The sequence below is a fragment of the Calonectris borealis genome, chromosome 2, assembly GCF_964195595.1.
Source record: "Calonectris borealis chromosome 2, bCalBor7.hap1.2, whole genome shotgun sequence".
Taxonomy (NCBI): Eukaryota; Metazoa; Chordata; class Aves; order Procellariiformes; family Procellariidae; genus Calonectris; species Calonectris borealis.
Window position 1 is genome coordinate 36,371,097 of NC_134313.1, and position 19,696 is coordinate 36,390,792.

The 19,696-nt window shown below is 38.4% G+C and overlaps 1 protein-coding gene across 12 annotated transcripts in view; it reads left to right on the forward strand.

Moving 5' to 3' along the window:
* Positions 1 to 19,696, forward strand: part of STAU2 (staufen double-stranded RNA binding protein 2) — a 175,771-nt gene that overhangs the window by 48,955 nt on the left and 107,120 nt on the right. For all 12 annotated transcript variants that reach the window (XM_075141641.1, XM_075141645.1, XM_075141642.1 and 9 more), the window contains 3 exons: positions 5,076 to 5,235; positions 10,325 to 10,432; positions 16,370 to 16,582. In XM_075141641.1, the coding sequence (XP_074997742.1) occupies positions 5,076 to 5,235; positions 10,325 to 10,432; positions 16,370 to 16,582 (481 nt within the window). The remainder of the gene's footprint in view (positions 1 to 5,075; positions 5,236 to 10,324; positions 10,433 to 16,369; positions 16,583 to 19,696) is intronic.

The window sequence follows — 19,696 nt, forward strand, 5'->3', positions numbered from 1 at the left end:
AGGGGACATGTGGAGCATAACAAGCATGACTACAGAGATTTGATTTTTAAAACTGCGGCACGCTTTTTGAGGATCAATGCTTGAAAGAGACAGGATCCACCTGACCAAGTAGGGCAAGCATCTTTATCAACAGGTTGGCCAGTCTGGTCAAGAGAGCTTTAAATTGATGGAGAGTGGTGTTAACTGTAACCAAGTGAGGAAGTGATGGACCAATTCAGTAAACAAAAACTTAAGGGTGATGTTGATAGGAGAGACCCTAAAACCAACAAAACAGGGCTGAGGGGGTCCTACCCCAAGCGTATGCACACAAGCAAGGAAAAGCCTACAGGACAGCATGATGGGGGAAGTCCTTATACCCTTTCTGGGAAATCACTACACTTGGGTTCCTATCTGAAATGCCAGTACACTAACACACTTAGCACGGAGAACAAACAGGAGGAATGAGAGGTCTATGTGTAGCTGCTGAGGGCTACAACCTCACTGGAATCACAGAGGCATGGTGGTGTAGCTCACACAAATGGCGTGCTGCAATTGATGCATACAGGGTCTTTAGGAAGGACAGGCCAGGATGGCAAGGACAGAGTGTTGTCCTTTATGTGAGTGAGCAGTGGGAATGCATGGAGCTCTGCCTGGAAATGAGTGATGAGACAGCTGATAGTTTATGGGTCAGGACTGGAGGGCATACCAATGCGAGCGATATTGCAGTGGGTGTCTGCTACAGACTGAAAGATCAAATAGATGAGGTCTTTTTTTTCTCAGGTAACTGGAAGAAGGTTCATAGCCATAGGCCCTGGTCCTCATGAGGGACTATAACCACCCCAGTATGTGTTGGGAGGGACATCACAGCAGGGCACAAGCAATCCAGGAGGTTTCTGGAGTGCATTAATGACAACTTTCTGACATAGGCGATTGAGGAATCAGTGAGGAGGGGCACTCCTGCTGGAGCTCACACTTTCAAACAAAGAACAACTGGTCAGGCATGTGAAGGTTGGGGTCAGTGCAGGACCATGAGATAGTGACAAGATCTTGAGAGGAGAGAACAAAGCGAATATCACAGATCACAAACTGGACTTCAGGATAGCAGACTTGGGTCTCTTCAGAGACCTGCTTGGAAGAATCCCAGGGGATACGGTCCGAAAGAGAGGAGTAGTCCAGGAGAGCTTGTCGAGGTTCTCCTTCTCTAAGCTCAAGAACAGTTTAACCGTCCATCCCGAAGTGCAGGTAGTCAAGCAAAGGCAGCAGGAAGCCTGCATGGATGAACAAGGAACTTCTGACTAAACTCAAACAGGGTTTGTGACCCAGGTGAGGTGACCCACGATGAATATAGAGACACTGTACAAGTGTGTAGGTATGGGGTTAAGAAAACTGAAGTCCATCTGGAGTTGAATCTGGAGAGGGATGTGCAGGGCAACAAGATGGACTTCTACAGCAGCAAAAGGAAGACTAGGGACCTACTGTTGAGTGGGGCAGGGAACCTGATGACAAAGGACTTGGAAAAAATGGAGGTACTCAAAATGCCTTCATCTCAGTCTTTACTGATAAGACTGGGCTTCAAGAGTCCGAGGTCCCTGAGATCAGTGGGAAAGTCTGGAGCAGGTAAAACTTACACTCTGTGGAGGAGGGTCAGGTTGGGGAATTTGCATTTCCCTTTATTGAACTTCATATTGCCCACCCCTCCTGCCTGTTGGGGTCCCTCTGGATGGCAGAGGAACCCCCTGGAGGCCAACTGGCTGGAAAGCAGCTTTGCAGAAAAGGACCTGGGGGTCCTGGTAGACACCAAGTTAAACATGAGCTAGTAATGTGCCCTTGCAACAAAGGCAGCCAACAGCATCCCTAGCTGCGTTTAGAAGAGTGTTGTCAACAGGCTGAGGGAGGTCATCCTTCCCCTCTACTCAGCCCTGGTGAGGGGCTACATCTGGAGTGTTGGGTCTGTTTTTGGGCTCTCCAATACAACAGAGATGTGGGCATATCAGCGCAAATTTGGTGAAGGGCCACTAAGGTGATTAAGGGTCTGGAGCATCTCTCATCTGAGGAGAGAGTGAGAGAGCTGGGACTGGTTAGCCAGAGGAAGAGAAGGCTCAGGGGGATCTTAGCAATGTGTATAAAATATGTGAAGGGAATGAGTAAAGCAGTGGAGCCAGGCTCTTTTTAGAGATATCCAGTGAAAAAGAGGCACAAACTGAAATACAAGAAATTCCATTTAATCATAAGAAAAGAAGAGACTTTTGAACTGTGCAGGTGGTCAAACACCAGAGCAGATTGCCAGACAGGTTGTTGCATCAACCACCCTTGGAGATACTCAAAACCCAATGGGAAGTGGCTCTGAGCAGTCTGCTCTAACTGACCTGCTTTGAGTAGGGGGTTGGACTAGGGGATCTCCAGAGGTCACTTCCCACCTCAACTATTCTATGTTTCTGTGGTAAACTAAGGAAAGACATTCAGAGGAATCATGTTAGCAGTGTAGAGGAGCCAGGGACAGACAGCTCTAAGCCAGCTGTGGAAGAAGTGGAGTTGATGGTGACTATACTGATGAAGCTTTTAATTATTTTTCCCTTGATTTTAAATAAGTGTAATATTTTCACTTTAGAAATATAGTTTGACCTATGTTTGGTGTCAAAGGCCTGTTCCTGATTCATAGATTTAAATTCTTTCAAGGTATTATTGCCTGCATATTCCCTAAATTTATTTTTAATATTCCCTAAAACAATATTGCAAACCAAATAACACTAATAAATCTAAGGAAAATGTTGATATAGGAAGCATTTTATGTAAACTCATTAAGTGAAGGGAAAGGGTGAAATTCTTCCTTTCACTCGAAAAACTACCATTCTTTTTGAGGTAAATCTCAGTCTGAAGCCACTGTACTTTTCTATTGTAGATTTTGTCACATTGATAGTGTCTTGGTATTGTGTTTGTACCTTTTAGAAGCAGGCGGAGGAAAAAGGTGAATGCTGCGTGTCAGAAGCCAAGAAGGACACAGTGGAGTGGGATAGAAATTAACGTTCTTGAACTATCTGTTTCTTTGGTTTGACAGCTGCTTTGTTAACGAATGGCACTGTGGTGTTTGAGTTTCATTTGTAGGAGCTTTGTAATGTTCTTCCAGAAAGAGTGGTCAAAACACTGGAATAAGTTGCCCAGAGATGTTGCGGAATCTTCATCCTTGGAGATATCCACAATATACCCTGGACAATGCCTGAACAAGGCAGTGTAACTTCAGAGCTTGACCCTGCTTTGGGCACTGCGTTGGACCAGATAACCTCCAAGAGCCTCCAACCTAAGTTATTCTATGATTTTATGAAAATGTTACATAAGCAAATGCATTTCCAGGCCTTAATAATTCCCTATAACTGTGTTAAACTGTAAACAGGAAAGCAAAGTAAATACCCACTTTTTGCATGTCGTAAAGGCAACTTAGCTCACCCCTCCAAGGCCCTATAGCCAGAGGCTTGTTGGAGCCAGTATTATGGTTTTGCTTTTTCCATATAAACGTATTTTTAGAATTAGGCGCAAAGTTCAGGGACACTGAGACTGGAGTGCTTATTCACACTTGTTTGGGTTTGAAGTGTGCTGCTGTTTGAAAAACTTTATTTTGTTTCATAGTTGAAACAAATCCGTTACAATTATTAATGAAAAGTCAGAAAATCTTCATACAAGAAAAATCATCATCCATGTCAACAGATGAAAACGGAGAGAGCATGCTTTAATAAGGATTCTCTAAGAGGAAAAGGAAAATGTAGCACTTTTCTGTGCTTTGACTGATTCTCGTTTTGTTGTGACGGACCTAGCTTTTGGCCACGCATTGGGAATCCTGGGCTTTTTTACATTGCCATAAAATATGTACAAGTTATTTGTCATAAATGAGAAACCATTTCTGATAGGTATATTTTTTTCCAGGGACTAAATCCCCAGCGTGTTAGAAAAGCCTTTGTTTGAGCAAGGAGCACAGGCAGACTAGATCACAGAGCGAAGAGTATGAAGCAAATTCCCTCACCTATGTAGAGTATAATTAGAGGACTTTTTGGAAATGTTCTCTTAAAAGATTATCATTTTAACAGAACTAGAACTAATTATCTGTGCTGAATTGGTTTTTCTGAGTCTGGGGGGGAATACTTTTATTTCTGTAGAAATTGCTTATGTGAACAAGCTTTTATGTTTAGTTGTCACAGTGCTGTGACAGGACCTCCCAAAACCAAGAGTGGCATTACGTCTCTCTCTCCATTCGCTGCTAGCGAGAGACAGGTTTCAGGGTAGGGAGTTGGGTTGGGTTAGCTATTTTTATTACTGAAAATAGAGATGTGGAGTTGATCATGTGAATAAAGATACTGCTTTCTTTGAGGAGTAATAGCTGTGCTGGTTCATAGGAAAATGTTCAATTTTTTGCTTTATCCTTCTTTCGGTGCCTTTCAGACATATTCAGAAAAACAAACCCTGGCATTATATTTGGAAATTTTTCTGTAGGAAGGAAAAAAAAAGGAAAACAATGTGGTGGTGATTGCTGCTTTTCTTTCAGTGCCTGGAAAATTTTTGGCTATTACAGCATTGAAGGAGAGCTTCTCCTCACCCTCTGTTATGCTTTGGAAGAGAATTCCTTCTTATCCTCTACAACAATTTCAGTACTTGAGCTTTAAAAAGAGGCTAGAAGTACGTTGTCCAGGTTCCTCGCTCTCTGCCGTCTGAGTTTTTGTTGTCCCCAAGAGCTGAGCTATGCCGGCACGTTTCAGATGAGAGGCCTCACAATCCTTCTTCCTCCGTGCCACTTTCCTTTCCTCAGGCACGGCTTCCACTGGAGCTTTCGGTTCTCCTTAGGTTTAATCTTCTCAAGACTCAAACCAAGAAGAGAGCAGAGGTGGGCTGTCGGCCTGTAGTAGAGCTCGTTGAAGAGCTGGTTTGGGCGTAGGAGCTGCCGTCAGAGTTACTGGCGGTCTTGGTGAGGAACAGTCGTGTGTTTGAGTGTTAGTTCTTACTCCGTGAGAAAAGATAATGTTGTATCCCTAACTACTACTCTATATTACATAAAGTTGATGGTTAAAATTCGTAACTTGTATTGCTGTTTTCTTTTCATGACTTCTTTCCAGGTATCACTGCCCAGTGCCTAAAATTTTCTATGTCCAGTTAACTGTTGGCAACAGTGAGTTTTTTGGTGAAGGAAAGACTCGTCAAGCTGCTAGACATAATGCTGCAATGAAGGCCCTTCAAGCTCTCCAGAATGAACCTATTCCAGAAAAATTACCTCAGGTTTGTGTCTCAGAAAACTGTTCCTAATCTTCACATTAAGATACCAAATTGAACAATTTCATTGCCAGTTTTTCAATGTTTAATTTTTAGTGTTTTTTTCATATTAGCCTCAGTAGTTAGAGAAGCAATACTTACAAATTGCTAGCGTTATTTCTTTATAATACACCTGACATGAAACTAGACTTAAATAACAAAAAAGTAGGCATTTTAAAGATGGGATTGTCAACAGTGATGAAGTAAAAAATAAAATAAAATAAAATATTTGAAATGATACCAAAAGTGGAGAAAATGTCCATTTAATCAGTGGCTTCATGGAGCTTGAATTATTAATCTTGAATGTGTGTTGTGCCATGAATGTGATCTTTACAGTTGAAATGACTTGTCCCCAGTGTACCTAAGAACCTGATGGAGCTCACTGACAGCTACTGATCACCTATCCGATGGTTCTAGGCTTTTAGTCACTTAGTACCTTTTTAAATACCTGCCAAACAAAACTGCTATGTTTGTAACTGCTGTATATTGCTACTTAAAAATGAAAACATTGTGTCATATTTTAAAAAATATTTAATAGAAAAATTATTCTCAGAATAATCTTTGCAAATTGAAAGGACAAATATAATAAAATTGCCCAGTCAAATAAGCCAAAATAAATGCATGAGGAGACAATCTTTCTATTTTGTACACTTTTTCTGATGATGCCTGTTAAACCCTGTGCACAGTACAAAACATTACTAATAGTACCTTCAGTGTCTTGTGTGGTAGTTTTGAGCTGCTTTTTAAGAACGGAAATAATTTTCTGTATTAAAAAAAGTCTTTGTTCTTTCTGCCTCACCCTGCGTCTACGTCCTTCTTTTGATCCAAAGAGAGTTTGACTCACCCTTTTGTTTTGCTATATTATTTTTCTGGATCAGGAAATTCTCTTCAAAATCACTTACTATAATTAATATTGATTTTTTTTTTAAAAAAAAACAGGAAAACTATTAAAAAAGAATATGTAAAGTCTTAGGAGGAATCCCTGTTTCCTTTCTCATTGTTAATTCCCTTCCTTTGTCTTTTGGTTTCCAGACAAATGTATTGGTTGATAATGAATCCTTAGCACAAACCTGAGTGGGAATTTCGTATTATTGAAACATATTTTTAGTTCAGCATATTCTTAGTTTTTGAAAATCATATGTTTAATATTATATTTTATCAAAAGAATCTTTGAATTCAAGATATCCATTAATCAGAATGGAAATTAAACCACTAAGTACATAGGATGATAAGTAGTAGACAGAAGTAAATAACATATAAGTAATACGGATATGTACCTGGTTTGTATACTGAGTTTTCATAGCCCATGCACATATGTAATTTACCTAGCAAAAGTAGTAAAATCTTTAATTAACGTTCTTGCCTAATTGGGACTATTTAGTGTCTATTTACATCAGTGTCTGCTAGGATGTGCAGGCTTTTAGAAGATGTAGTCATGGCAAATTGAGTTTCCTAAATTCTTGTAGCATGCTGTAGTGTTGTCTCTCTCATGAGCTAATGAAGTAACTTCATTCTTCTTTAACCCTACATTATATATGTAAACTGAATCATGTCCAGCGTTAGCTATGAGAAAAACAGGGAAGACTTATCAGGAGTCTGTACTGTAGATTAGCTGAGACATTCACACAGTACTTGCAAGACCTGTGGGAGCACTGTGAGTTTCTGGTGCAGCAGTTGAAGACCACTTGGGATACTGTAGGATCTCAATAGCAGGTGTCTGTGAGTAGGAGACTAAATCAAGTCTTCAGTCAGGAAAACCTCTGTGGCTTGCTCATGCTGAGGGTGAAGGGAGCTGGTTGCGGGCTAGTCACGAAGAAACATCTCTGTCACTTCATGGGTTAGAGTTGTAGGTGACTGGAGAAGGCTGGAGGTGACACTATGCCAAGGTCATGATGGAGTACAAAGAGCTGATTCGTGTGGAGCTGAGTGTAGCTCTCCAGAGAACTGGAGGTTGGTTGAAGTAGAGTTTAAGGGCTTCATGGTGCCAAGGCTCAGGCTCCTCCCTGCTGCTGATTGTGCGAAGTGCACGCAGGGCTGCTACACAGTGGTGGGATGTGCCCTTACCATAGGACATGGTCCAGCTCAGTAAAACTCTGCTTTCTTCAGCAGAACTGACCTGCTTGGATCCGCCATGGAAGATGATTGATTCACCATTCCTCAAACATCATGCGTGGATCAGAGCCAATACACATTAGAGTCTGGCTGGCCTCAATTACATGACTGATTGAGCTTCCTTCTCCCCCAGTCACTGCCATGTTTCCAATGAGAGCAGAGAGAGGAGGGAGGACAGACCTGCTGGTACCGATCTAGCCCTGCATCCCATTAGTATCTCAGTGAAATTCACTGGAATGGGATCCATGGAATATAGCACAGTAAATACATGGCTTTACCTTTTGGCCTTCATAACCGTGTTTGCTTAATGCAGGCTTCTGCATATTTTTCTTTCATTTCAAGATACCCTTTTTTCTTTTTTTTTTTTTTAACTTAATTAAGGATACATTTTTTTGTCCATATTAAACCACTGAAGAGGAATATTGCCATCTTAATACTTCATTGCGCAAACGTGTAGAAGAGCTTAAGGTGAGCAGAAACAAGAAGCAATCAGCAAACAGGGCAGGGTTACAGGTGCATGTGAACCTACTTTCATAAAAGAGCTATTGTGTGTCTGCCAAAGCACCTCTGCTGTCTCATAGATGTGAGGCTAAGAAAGGCCTTACAATTAAAGTGTCAGTTGTGGAATGAGGATCAAATTTAAATCCAAAGTACTTGAGACACTCCTGAACATATTTTATCTTCCTTAGGGAAATCATATGACTAAGGCTTGAAACTTTATTGCTCAGTACTAAGGTCTAAGCCTTAAAGTCTATGATGCTCCCTAGTCTCCACTCACGGTTAGGCTCTCTACTGTGTTTGGTGGAAGAATATGCAAGGAGTGAAATTGTAAGGGCAGAAGGGAGAATCAGGGATTTTCTGGACCGATGTGCTTGTATTAATCATGAAATTTTAAACAGTGATTTCTACATTAGACTCTACATATCTGGTTAAGCTAGAGCATAGCTAGAAAACCTAAAAATTCTCGACTTAAAGGCTTCATGACAGTCCAGTGGGCTTTATATTATTTTATGTAAATTATGCCAGTGATTGATTATTCCCCATTTCAAAGATAATTTGCAAGGGATTTCTTCTAAATTCCCTTAGCTTCGTTTTCTATCTAATTGGTATTTTCTTATCTTTGCTAAATGTAACAAATAGATATCAAAAATCTCTCCCCCATATACTTTTACAGATTATGCTTAAGTAATTTTGAATCTTTTTATAGAACTGATTGTTTCCATAGTATCTTAGTGTAAAGTTGTTTTTTCTAATCAATCCTTGTGGATTTTTTGTCAGCTTTTTAGATTATCAGTGTCTTTTATAAAACGCAAACTTAATTGAATAGAATACCAAGTAAGATTCTCACTAAGGTTTTTTACAGAATAGTAGTACCCCACTCTTTATGTTTGATATTCTTTATATCCCCAAAATATATTTTTACTTTTAAATATTGTCCTTTTAACTCTGTTAGGTTCATTGAGAAAGATCAACCAAAGTCCTTCACTGAATCAATGCTTTGCCTGTCCTACAAATAATGACCTACATTCTTGATTTCAGTGCTACTTTACATTTCATTATATGAAATGAGCTAGAGCTACATAATTTCATTCTAACTGCCCTTGTTACTGCTTTGCACTGCACTCTTTATTTTCAGTAGATTCTATAAACTTTATAAATTTTTTGTTTCTTATTTAGCTCCGGATCAATGTCAGGGATGTAAATTGCTTTTTCAGACTCAAAATTTTGCAACCATTTAATGAGGCAAAAAGTGCCCCAAGTCTGCGTGCTGTAGCTGACTGCTGCAATTCTGCTGCTGCAGAACTCTTAATATTCTTAATATATTAAGAATTAAGAAATGGTAGATAAAAGATTGATAAATTTCATTGTTACTGTGAAGAACCTAATGCTTTTTTAATGTTATTTTATCACTTCGGTATCTGGGTTTTTTAGCTATGCTGGTGGCTGAAGATTTATATCAGACTTTGTTATGTAAGATGGGAACTCCGCAGGAATTTACCTAATTCAGCTCAAGATTCTTTGATGTTTACCTCCGCTAATAAAAAATTAGGAGCCTGGCCAAGGCTACATGGTTGTTGAGAGATCCCAGTTTGAAACATTCAGGGCTTTGCAGTTTGAGAGTAGCTGAAGGTGAAACCTCAGAGAAGTAAGGAGGGTGTGGCCTGGGGGACAAACACCGAAAGGTAGCGGTTGCAGAAGGCGATAACTCTTTGACCGATCCCCATGCTGGTGGTGGTTGTGAGAAAAATAAGACTTACCTAAAGTGCAAAGCAAAGCTGAATTTTAGGCAGGGTAGTGTTTGCATGTGCCTTTTGTTGTTTTATCTCTTAGCCTCTCTGTTTGTTATGTTCCTATGGATAAATAAATAATGTTCTGTTTTGAGCAAGCTGTTCTCTGTCACTACCTTTTCACACTGGTCGTAACTCCCAGAGGGAAGTCGACGGAGGGGCCATTAACCAGCTGGACCTGCTGAGGACACCTGTAACCTGGTGACCCAGTCAAAGCGTGGGGGTGATTCACTGAATTTCTTCTGAGAGAAGTACAGTCTTCTGTACTTTCCGAGAAGTACAGACTTCTTCCTGGCTTGGAAGGGGTACCCACAGAGAGACTGAGAAACAGGTCAAAGGATCTGTTTGATCCTCATGTGTAATCAGATGATAATTATCCATGTCATTAATAAGGCTAAAATCTATAGACGTTATTTTGCCATCTAGCATTAATTTATAAATTATTGTGTATGTGTTCCTGTATTATGAAGCATAAATGCATTATATATGGCTTCACAGTCAATGGATGTCTGATAATGGGGTGCTGAGATGGATGTACAAACACTGATTTACGGCATGGCAGGAGAACTCAAAAGTCTTTGAGAAATGAGGGGAGAAGCATATTTTTTTTTTATCTTCTAAGAATTGTAATATGATTATGTATTCTTCATTTTCAGAATGGAGAAACAGGAAAAGAATCAGAAGAAGATAAAGATGCAAACAAGTCTGAGATCAGTGTAGTGTTTGAAATTGCTTTGAAGCGCAATATACCTGTCAGTTTTGAGGTACGTGTTACATATTTATCTGTTTGCTAAGAAAGTATTAAAAAAAAAGTGCCACTAAAACTCAACACAGTTAATAATATTAATACGTTATGAATATGACATTTACATTCATGCAAATTATAAATACAAAATTGGTAGTGTATCAGAGTCTAAGACACTTGAGTTTTTACTATTACATTAGATGCTCTTTCAGAAGTATTAGAGACCTAATATTTGGTTGCAAACAAGTGGATGGCAGAAAGACAATTCAAACATCTTCTGTATAGTGCTGTGGGATTAGAATCACTAGCCACACTCAATCTGATTTGAAATAATCTTCAAAACAGTCAGCCAAAGTCTTTGCTTTAACTCTAGGCATTCATACACTACAGAAGTTCCCATTGAGACCCTTTGCATCTGATGTGCTGTTTTCAGAAAGGCATGAGTATCTTTTTGTCTTCCACACTGTTTGACTCTCTATCTCTACTTAAGCCTTCATGATTTTTTTTTTCTCATTTCATATGATTTTATCTATGAACCTGCTTCTGACACCTTTGTTTACCTTAAGCGATAAAGAATATTTGGAATAGCTCCAATGCTATCAATGAATTAACTATGGGAGAATGAGCGATAGTAACAGGAAAATTTTTCCGATGAGAAAGTTCTGACACAAACTGCTTGTAAAAATCTAACGTTGTGGTAGGAACCACCAGACTTCCCAGCTGGGGCTTTTTTACCCTTTTTTTTTATTTTTTAAATGCAGAAAATGCTAATGTAAGTGGCTCTTTAAAGTTTTATTTTTCTGCTTTTTGTTTACATTTGAAATGAGTATATATGAAGAACGTGGGTAGTGCCTATACCGGTGATGGTTATTTTCTCCAGTGCTTTTTCCTTTTGAAGTATAGGCACATATTTGCATGCCAAAAAAAAAAAAATTGTGCGGTGGCTTGCCTTACAGTGTGCTGTATGCAGTTTGCTGACATGTTTGGCCCATATCCATGAATCGGCCAATGTCAGGTGAGCTATTTGGACCTTCTTAGAAATCTGAGAAATCTCTCAGAAGGTAGGTAAGAGAACCAAAGACAAAAAATATTGGTTTTGACTAAGGAATTCCTCAGTATAACAAATGCATATGTGTTCCGTATATATGGTCTATATAATACGGACTAATTAAAAAGTTAAGAGAATGTAAAATCTCGAGGATAAAACTGGGGTGTCTGGGGGTGTTGGTGTATCAATTTGCAACTACATGGAAAGAACATAACTCCTATATAAGATCAGCCATAATGGAAACACATACCTATGTTTCAAAAAGGAAGCTCATAATTAATTTTTCAGTTTTCACACATCATTTTCTATCTTAAGTATTTAAAAGTATTTGGAATAGTTCCATACAAATCAATACACTAAAATACAAGGAGATGAATGGTCACGGGTCACAGAATAGCTTGGAGGTTGGAAAGAAAAGAGGGATAGTGCTCTGAATATCTTCTTAACTTCATTCCTGTGTTTCAGCTTATTTAAGGGAGAGCATTTGGTAAGGAGAGGATGAAGGCAGAGGTACTTAGTACAGGAAAAGTGTAATGTGTCACTTGCCAAAGAATGTTAACAGCTTTGAAAAAAGACAGTTTCTTGCTCTCCTGACAGATTTTGTGTTATTTCCTGCCTTTAAATCTGAGTATAGGTGACATTCTTAAATAGAGTTTTGATTGAACTTGGTACTGGCTTGTATTTCAATAAAACTGCTAAGCAATTATGGGTAATCCCCAGGATCTGATGTTTCTAATAGGATTTTATTTACAAATGGTTTTCTGTTATTCCAGGCAGGCATCAAAGCTTTCTCTAGCTTTTTTTTGTGCGATAGCTATAAAATGATCTGCCTTTTCTTCATCTGACGAAGCATTAGCCAATGTTCCAACAGTGCTGTGTTATGCAACTAAGTAATGGTGATAAAGATATGTAAAGTTCTATGTAAACATGTCCTCAGAATTGCACAAGGGGTGGAAAATAGGGAGAGCATGCAGAAGCCCATGGGTTTCTTCTGTCTATCCTGTTTCGTATTTGGCTAATTTTAATTGCCTAGGAACTTTAGGACAAGTTTTAAGGAATTTCTATCTATTAAATCGTTAACTAAAATAAAAGCATTCAATTCTAGCAAAGAACAAGCTTTACTCCATATTTCTCACTCGTGCATCCTTAGCTAACCTTTATTCATCAACTTTTACATCAAATTGCAACTCCTCTAAGGCTCTCAATGAACAATTTTTAAGGAGTGATACAAAACTGATTGCTGTAGGAATTGTTAGAATAACTGTAAAATGGTCATTTTGCTTCTTATTCTTTCCTTGACAGTAGGCTAAAATCTTGCTTATTTTGGTTCTCTTGCAACATATATGTTTTTTATTTCCAACTTGTCAGTAAGGAGGTGGGTGAGACTAGAAGACATAACTGAGGTCAACAGCTTCAGGTATTAGAACATGTTGGGGTGTTTCAGATTGTCATTTTATTTTCAGTATTTTTCTTTGGATTGGAGTGTTCTTTCTTTAGAATAGCAAATTCAATAATACTTTTTTTCCATTCTCAGTATCAGGAGTGAGGGGATAGAGTGCCTGAACAGGCAAATTTTCTGCCCCTCCATCCCCTTCCAGTGTTCTGCTGGGAAAAAGATTTGCATTTTCTTGTGTTCCAGTCTTATCACAGTGAGGCAGAGATTCTGTATTTTGAACCAGGAACAGACCAAATTGCTGACTCTGGGAGACTGAGCAAGTTCTCAGCGGGAAGTTTCACACCCGTCTGGCTCCTGCTCTCCTGGGGATTAAGCCTTTCAGACTGGATGGTTGACATACTGAGTAGCTCTCACTCGGGTTTTGCATGATGGTCACCCTTCCTCACTCCGATTTTAATAAAACATCCAAATTTTTTTTTTTTTTTAACTGGGAAAATCTGGTATGTCTGCCTGCGTAAGCACATGGAAATATATTTGTATTTTAAAACTTCTAAATAATCATGGATGTAGGTGACATGTTTTTGTTGACCTGCTTTTTGTCTCCTCTTTTTTTTTTTTTTTTTTGTTGATGTCCATTTAATCTTGTTGTAATCTTTCGAATTTTCTACGTGGAGTCTCATTAATAATTGAAGCAGCGTTGCTTTTTCGTTGTAATCGTACTGCTGTTTTTCATTTGTCAGCATAATTCATTAAGTTGAGCCAAATTCACTCTTGATGTAACTTGACCTTAGATGTGTTTTGGCCCCATGTGTTTTCTCTTGCTGGAGTTATTCTTTAAATCAGTGGAACAGAACAAGAAAAGTGTATTGAACTGTCACCCTTAATCAAATTCTCAGCTTTAAATTAGCTATGATTTGGTCCACGGGTCGTATCTTTCAACTGAGGAAATAGTTTAATGTACTAATGCATATAGTGTTCTTGGATAGCAAAGGCTGAATTTCTTTTTAGTATTTTCTGTCCCTAGGCTTATAGCACAACTGTTTGAAATCATGTGGAGGAAAAAGATCTAAAATCTGGGGTTAACCAAAAATGTTGTTAGGTAAATATTTTTTTTTTTGCTAAATTACCAAATTTGGATGTTTAGCTTGATCCAGATCCCATCTGAATCTTATGGGGTTCATTCCATTGACAACACAGACTTTTTTTCATTTGCACACTAACAAAGAAACAGTTTTGAATGTTTTACAGGCAATTCTTTACCTTGTGTCACATACTTAAAAGTTGAAAAGATGAAAAACACACCGGAATACATTAGTTTTATATTAAGAAATATATTTTCATGTATATGAAAATATAATCTGGTTTTGTATTAACATTCTTTTTCATATATATATATATTTGTGTGCATTTATATATATGAGAAAACTTATATAAAACTAGTATTTTAGGAACTCAGCAATTGTATTTCTTAAGCAAGTTATTTTGTCCTTTTTCATCTGGTCAGTATAGACATTCTTGTATATTTTATTAATGCATTATATAGCATGTAAGTAGAAACACCTATATAATGGTATTAGTAAGACCACATAAAGATTAAGGACCTTAGTAAGGTTAATTTAGCCATGTTTTACAGCCAATGTGTTGTAATACTTGGATAGCAATGTACAGAGATGGATTAAGATACAGAGTGGGAAACCCTGCTGTGCGATGAAGGTGTTCAGCACGGATACGAAGCCTGACTGTGCCTGAGAGCCGGAGATCCTGGTGCTGGGCTCGTCCCAGCTCTGCTGCAGGCAGTGCAGCTTCTCAGGGCTCAGCGTGGGTCAGTGCCACGAAAGCACCGCTGCCTTCTCGCACGGTGAAGCACTAGTGGGCAACTCTCAAGTGAGGCAATCTTGAAAACACTTCTGAAATTATTACCTGGAATCGTAGAGTGGGAACACTCCTGGACGACAATAGGAAAATCCCATGCTGGCACAGATGTCGCCTTATTCTGGGAAAATGCGGGCAAAGTTAATTTTCATTTTGTGTCTTTTTATTGATATATGCTGTGATAATTGTATTTCCTGGGTAAAGTTGCCACAAAAGAGAGCTTAAAAAAGAAATACAAGCCTAAGGAGACCTCATTACAGTGTAACAGCAAAACTAAATAATGCAAGGGACATGACCTTGATAAAAAGAACTTTAATACAAAACATGTTGTAATAATACTAAGGTTGAAGGTTTCAGCCCATTAAAAATATAGTTATTACACCAAGAAGTCCCTAGCACCTTTACCTCAGTTCCCTTGCACTCAGGCATTACACTTCTTCAACAAATGGTTTGATGTAATTGCACCTACTGAAAAAATATGTATTTGTATTGATTTTGAAGATAATACAAAGAGGTGCCTGTCAATGCTCTAATGTCTCCTTATACACATTACATGTAACAAAGATTAAATTAGATAGCTGCTTCCGCCCATCAAACAAAATAACTGAACCTTTTCCCAAATGAGGTCTCTAATTCCTCATAGACATTGTCCAGACCAGTAAATGGTGCATATGTGAAGAGATGGCTATCTTAGCACTTGCAGTGCTGTGATTTGTTGGTGAATGCATCCCAGCAGTATAGCCTCCTAAAAGGAGACGTGTGTGTGTGGAAAAATGAAGACAGAAAAAGAGCTAAAGGAAGGTACAGCATTCAGAACTGCATTTTTTCCATATTATTGTAACTTCTAATATTGGAGATATACTTCAAATGCGTTTTCTCATTGTCATCCTGAATATGTTTGGAAGGGAATGAGTAAATGAAACTTTTCAGAGCTGATTGGCTTTTGTATCAGTCATGGTGGCTCTTTTGATAATTCCTTTTGGTACTGTTGGAAGGGACAGCTGAGAGTCATGGAGGCTAGACTGTGGCAGCCTTTCAAGTGTACAGCATATTGCTCTGAGTTGTGTATTCTGGCAAGGTAAGAGTTGAGAGCAGGCATGCTGCTGGCAGCTAGGACAGCGTAAAAATATGGACCTTTAAGACTGAAGTTTGGGACCATGCATGAACATCCTACGTTTAGTGGTAATAGAAAAAAATTACTAACAGGTTGAAGTGATGCCATATAAATACAGTTTTGTATAGGTTTTATGTAAAGAAATAGCCAAAGCCTGGTGGACCTTCATGAATTGAATTTCTTTAGTACGTGAAGCACGTTGCAAGGAAAAAACCAGAAGCCTTGGTTTAAATATGCATTATTGTTGTGTATTGTGTTATTGTGTAAATCTTTTTGAAAATATAGATCTACTGTATTTTCTGTGAAACATTGAATATGATGGTTAGATTTGCTTTCTCTAATTAGCCTTAATTTTCTGTCCTCAAATCTGGTACTGTCATTAATAATCGTCCAGATTTTATGAAAACCCATCTAATGCCTTCAGTTAGCAGGAAAACTGCATTAGTAGTAAGTACATTGCAGAGATACAAACATTAAGTTCTATTCTCGTAGAGTGATTTGACTCAATGTTACTTTCGCTTAAAAGGTGATTAAAGAAAGTGGACCTCCTCACATGAAGAGCTTTGTTACGCGAGTTACAGTAGGAGAATTCACTGCAGAAGGAGAAGGCAACAGTAAGAAACTCTCAAAGAAACGTGCTGCAATGGCTGTCCTACAAGAACTTAAGAAACTTCCTCCTCTTCCTGTGATTGAAAAGCCAAAACTTTACTTTAAAAAACGTCCAAAAACAATATTGAAGGTATGTGTCCGCCTTTGACAGAATTAGGAATGTTTGCTCAGAAAGTAAGTGTTATTCAGATTTTAAATCAGTAAAGGCTTATTTGTCATTTTCTGTTGATACTGTTACTTGTTTGCCTGTGCTAATATGCCTGTACTTTTTAAATTCTGAGAACGCTGTGAAATTCTCAAACATAATGGCTTGTAAGGTGCTCAGCTTAAGAACTGAGCTCACATCACTGAAGTCTTCAGGGGCTTGGTTCAAGTCTAGTGAAGGATCAAAACCTCCAAGCAGCTCTGTACAGCCATGTGAATTTTTAGCATCATCTCCTCTGGCAGGCCCTGCTAGCATATTTGGTGGTCCTCTCCCTGGTCTTTCCCCTCTCCCCTTGAAGAGGGAGAGAGAGATATGAAATAGTATATATATAGGGGGAAATGGTGCAGAGTCCAGCTTCCTCCCCTCGTGGAGCTAGATTTGGGAATTTTGTGGCTTCAGCTTCAATTTGTTTTGATTTTTGAAAGATTTGAAAGAAGACCAAGAGTATGTTGAAATCTCAGCCGAGTGTGTCATTTGTCAAGCACCGAAGGACAATACTTTTTTTGTTTCATGTGCCTATGTTTGATAATGCTCTTTAGCTCTCAAATACAGATAGAAAATTGACTGGAGACCAGCCCATAGAGGACTTGAGGACTTTGAACCATGTCTCCATTAAATCATGCCCTGTCTCAGAGGGTATTAATATGCTTCTTGCTGCACCAATGAGGCTTCCTTTAGAGGCTCTGGATTCTTGTGAGCTCAAGCTTCTTAAATGGTGCTTTTATTCTTGATGGCAGTAGATTTATTGCTATTTCTACAACTCAGTCAGTCTATGATGACTAGCCCTGGTTTGTCTACTCATCCTAATTTCATTCAAAACCAAAGGGTCATCTGAAGTAATTAGTCTTCCAAATGATCTAAGAAAAGCAGCCACATAGTGTCCATATATTTATGAAGCATCACTACCTAGTCTCAGCACTGAACATCTAGTCAGATTAACTTGTCATCTGTTCAGTGCAGAAGACGAGGCTTTGGAAGTGGCCAAAATCTGCTACACTTCATTTTATTTTAGGAGTATTATTTTGTGAAGAAGTAGTTAAACTCTTTGTACATAATTTTCTATTGTCTGGCATGTCGGATAGTCTTTTAGGTATACGTAAGGACACATTAATAGCCTTTCACACTCATTTTAGGTAAGTGTAAATAACAGTGGAGAGTTGCTCATTTTCCCTCTGGTGTTACAAGAGTCACTTTTGCCCCATACGATGCAGATCAGGAACCTTGAGACTAGAATTGCAGAAAAAAACAGGAAACCTTCATGTCCAAAACCTGTGCTTCAGATTATAGTTTTAGGACCTAAATTTCATCTCTTTTTCTGTATTTGCCTCTTGTTAGTTTAAAAAAAAAAATCTTCAATTTTTCTGAATTATGTAATGTCCACGGCTTGCATTATGTTAGGCTGGACAGCATTATACCAGTATGGCTTGAACTCAATCCTCATCGAGTGTTACCTTGACAGATTGTAAAAATAAGTAAATCAGTACTTACTTTACTAAAAGTATGACCAATAGAAATCTGTATACTCGATACACCAAGCGCAGAGTTCTGTAAGAGCAGCCAACAGAAAAGCCTTCTAAAATAAGCAAATACTTTGGAGAGTGCAAAACTGGCTTTGGAAAATGTACAAAGGACTTACCTCATCATCTTCCTCTTTTCATTTGTCTTCAAAACAGAATAAGTGATTTTTCAAAAAAACCCTAGGTTAATTAGATACCCAGCTCCTACTGAAATTCTGGGGATTTAATTCTCAAAAACTTCTAGGAAAAAATTAGCATAAAAAATAATTTAATGGAAAACCATCAGTATTAATGCAGCTTTAAAGCTGCAAGATCTGAAAAGGCTGTTGGCTCTAGCTGTCTCATTTTGGAAAGTTTTTCTCAAGAAAGATGCTAAGGGTATAATAATGTAAAAATCTCTTCTATTACCATATAACGTTTATATTGCAATCTTAAATTGAATATTCCAAAGTTGGCCATGTTAGAAAGAGATGTTAATAGTCAAAATAACCTGGATATGTATAAGGTTTTCATTTTTTGAATATCCAAACTGCTGAAATGCTTTCAGTGTACCCATTTCTTTCAATTTAACCTGCACATGTTTTGAGCATCAAAAAAAAGTGACAACAATAACTTCTTTTTATTTGCATATATATTTTTGAGGATATATCTTATGGCCTGCACTTTATCTAGCCTGCTCTGCATTTTGTCTCTGCCTGGCTTCTTGCCCACACAGCTGCCCTTGTGCATGACATTGTCTTAATTCTTTCACCTACATCTTCTCTAACAGCTTCAGCAGTTACGCTGTGAAGGATCTGCTGCACGGCTTTCTTCATATAATATCCCTCTCTGGTCTTTGCCTTCAGCTGCTGATCATCTCTTTAGGTTCTGGATCACTTGTTTGTTCTTGTTTGAGAAGCTCAAACAAACATGGCTGCTGATCTTCTCTTACCTTCAAATGGCTTCATGAAGAGGAAATATCTCAATAGCATAAAAACAATTCTACGTTCAAATGCCATTAACATTTGCAAGTTCATTCTTTGTGTTATGGTATACAAATCAGTTAAATATGACTTCAGATAAATATCTTTGGGTCTTAATTTCTTCTCCTTAAAATCTACAAACAAATATTTTTATAGCTATTTGCTTTGAGAGAGCATTTGCCATGTGAGTAATAATGTATTAAAAGGATTTCAGAACTAGATAGTTTGTAAAGACTGTAGGTTTTCACCTGTCTGTGTAATTTTGGACAGACCAGTCTCTCAGTCCTTTTGTTTTCCCCCCATCAGATCAATTCCTCCACCAACCGTACATTTTGACATATTATTGTGAGGATTATTGTCTGTTAAGCATTTAAAATACTTTGTGGGTGGCTCACAATTTGCAACACTTCTAGCTATTGGAGATATTCCTCTTTGTGTTTTCTAGCTTCACTACATAAAAGTATTTTGAGGGTGAATACCGATGACACACACACAGAGTAAACCTTCCACACCTTTAGTTGCATTGTAGGATGAAAGGCAGGAGTACTGAGAAGGAAGGC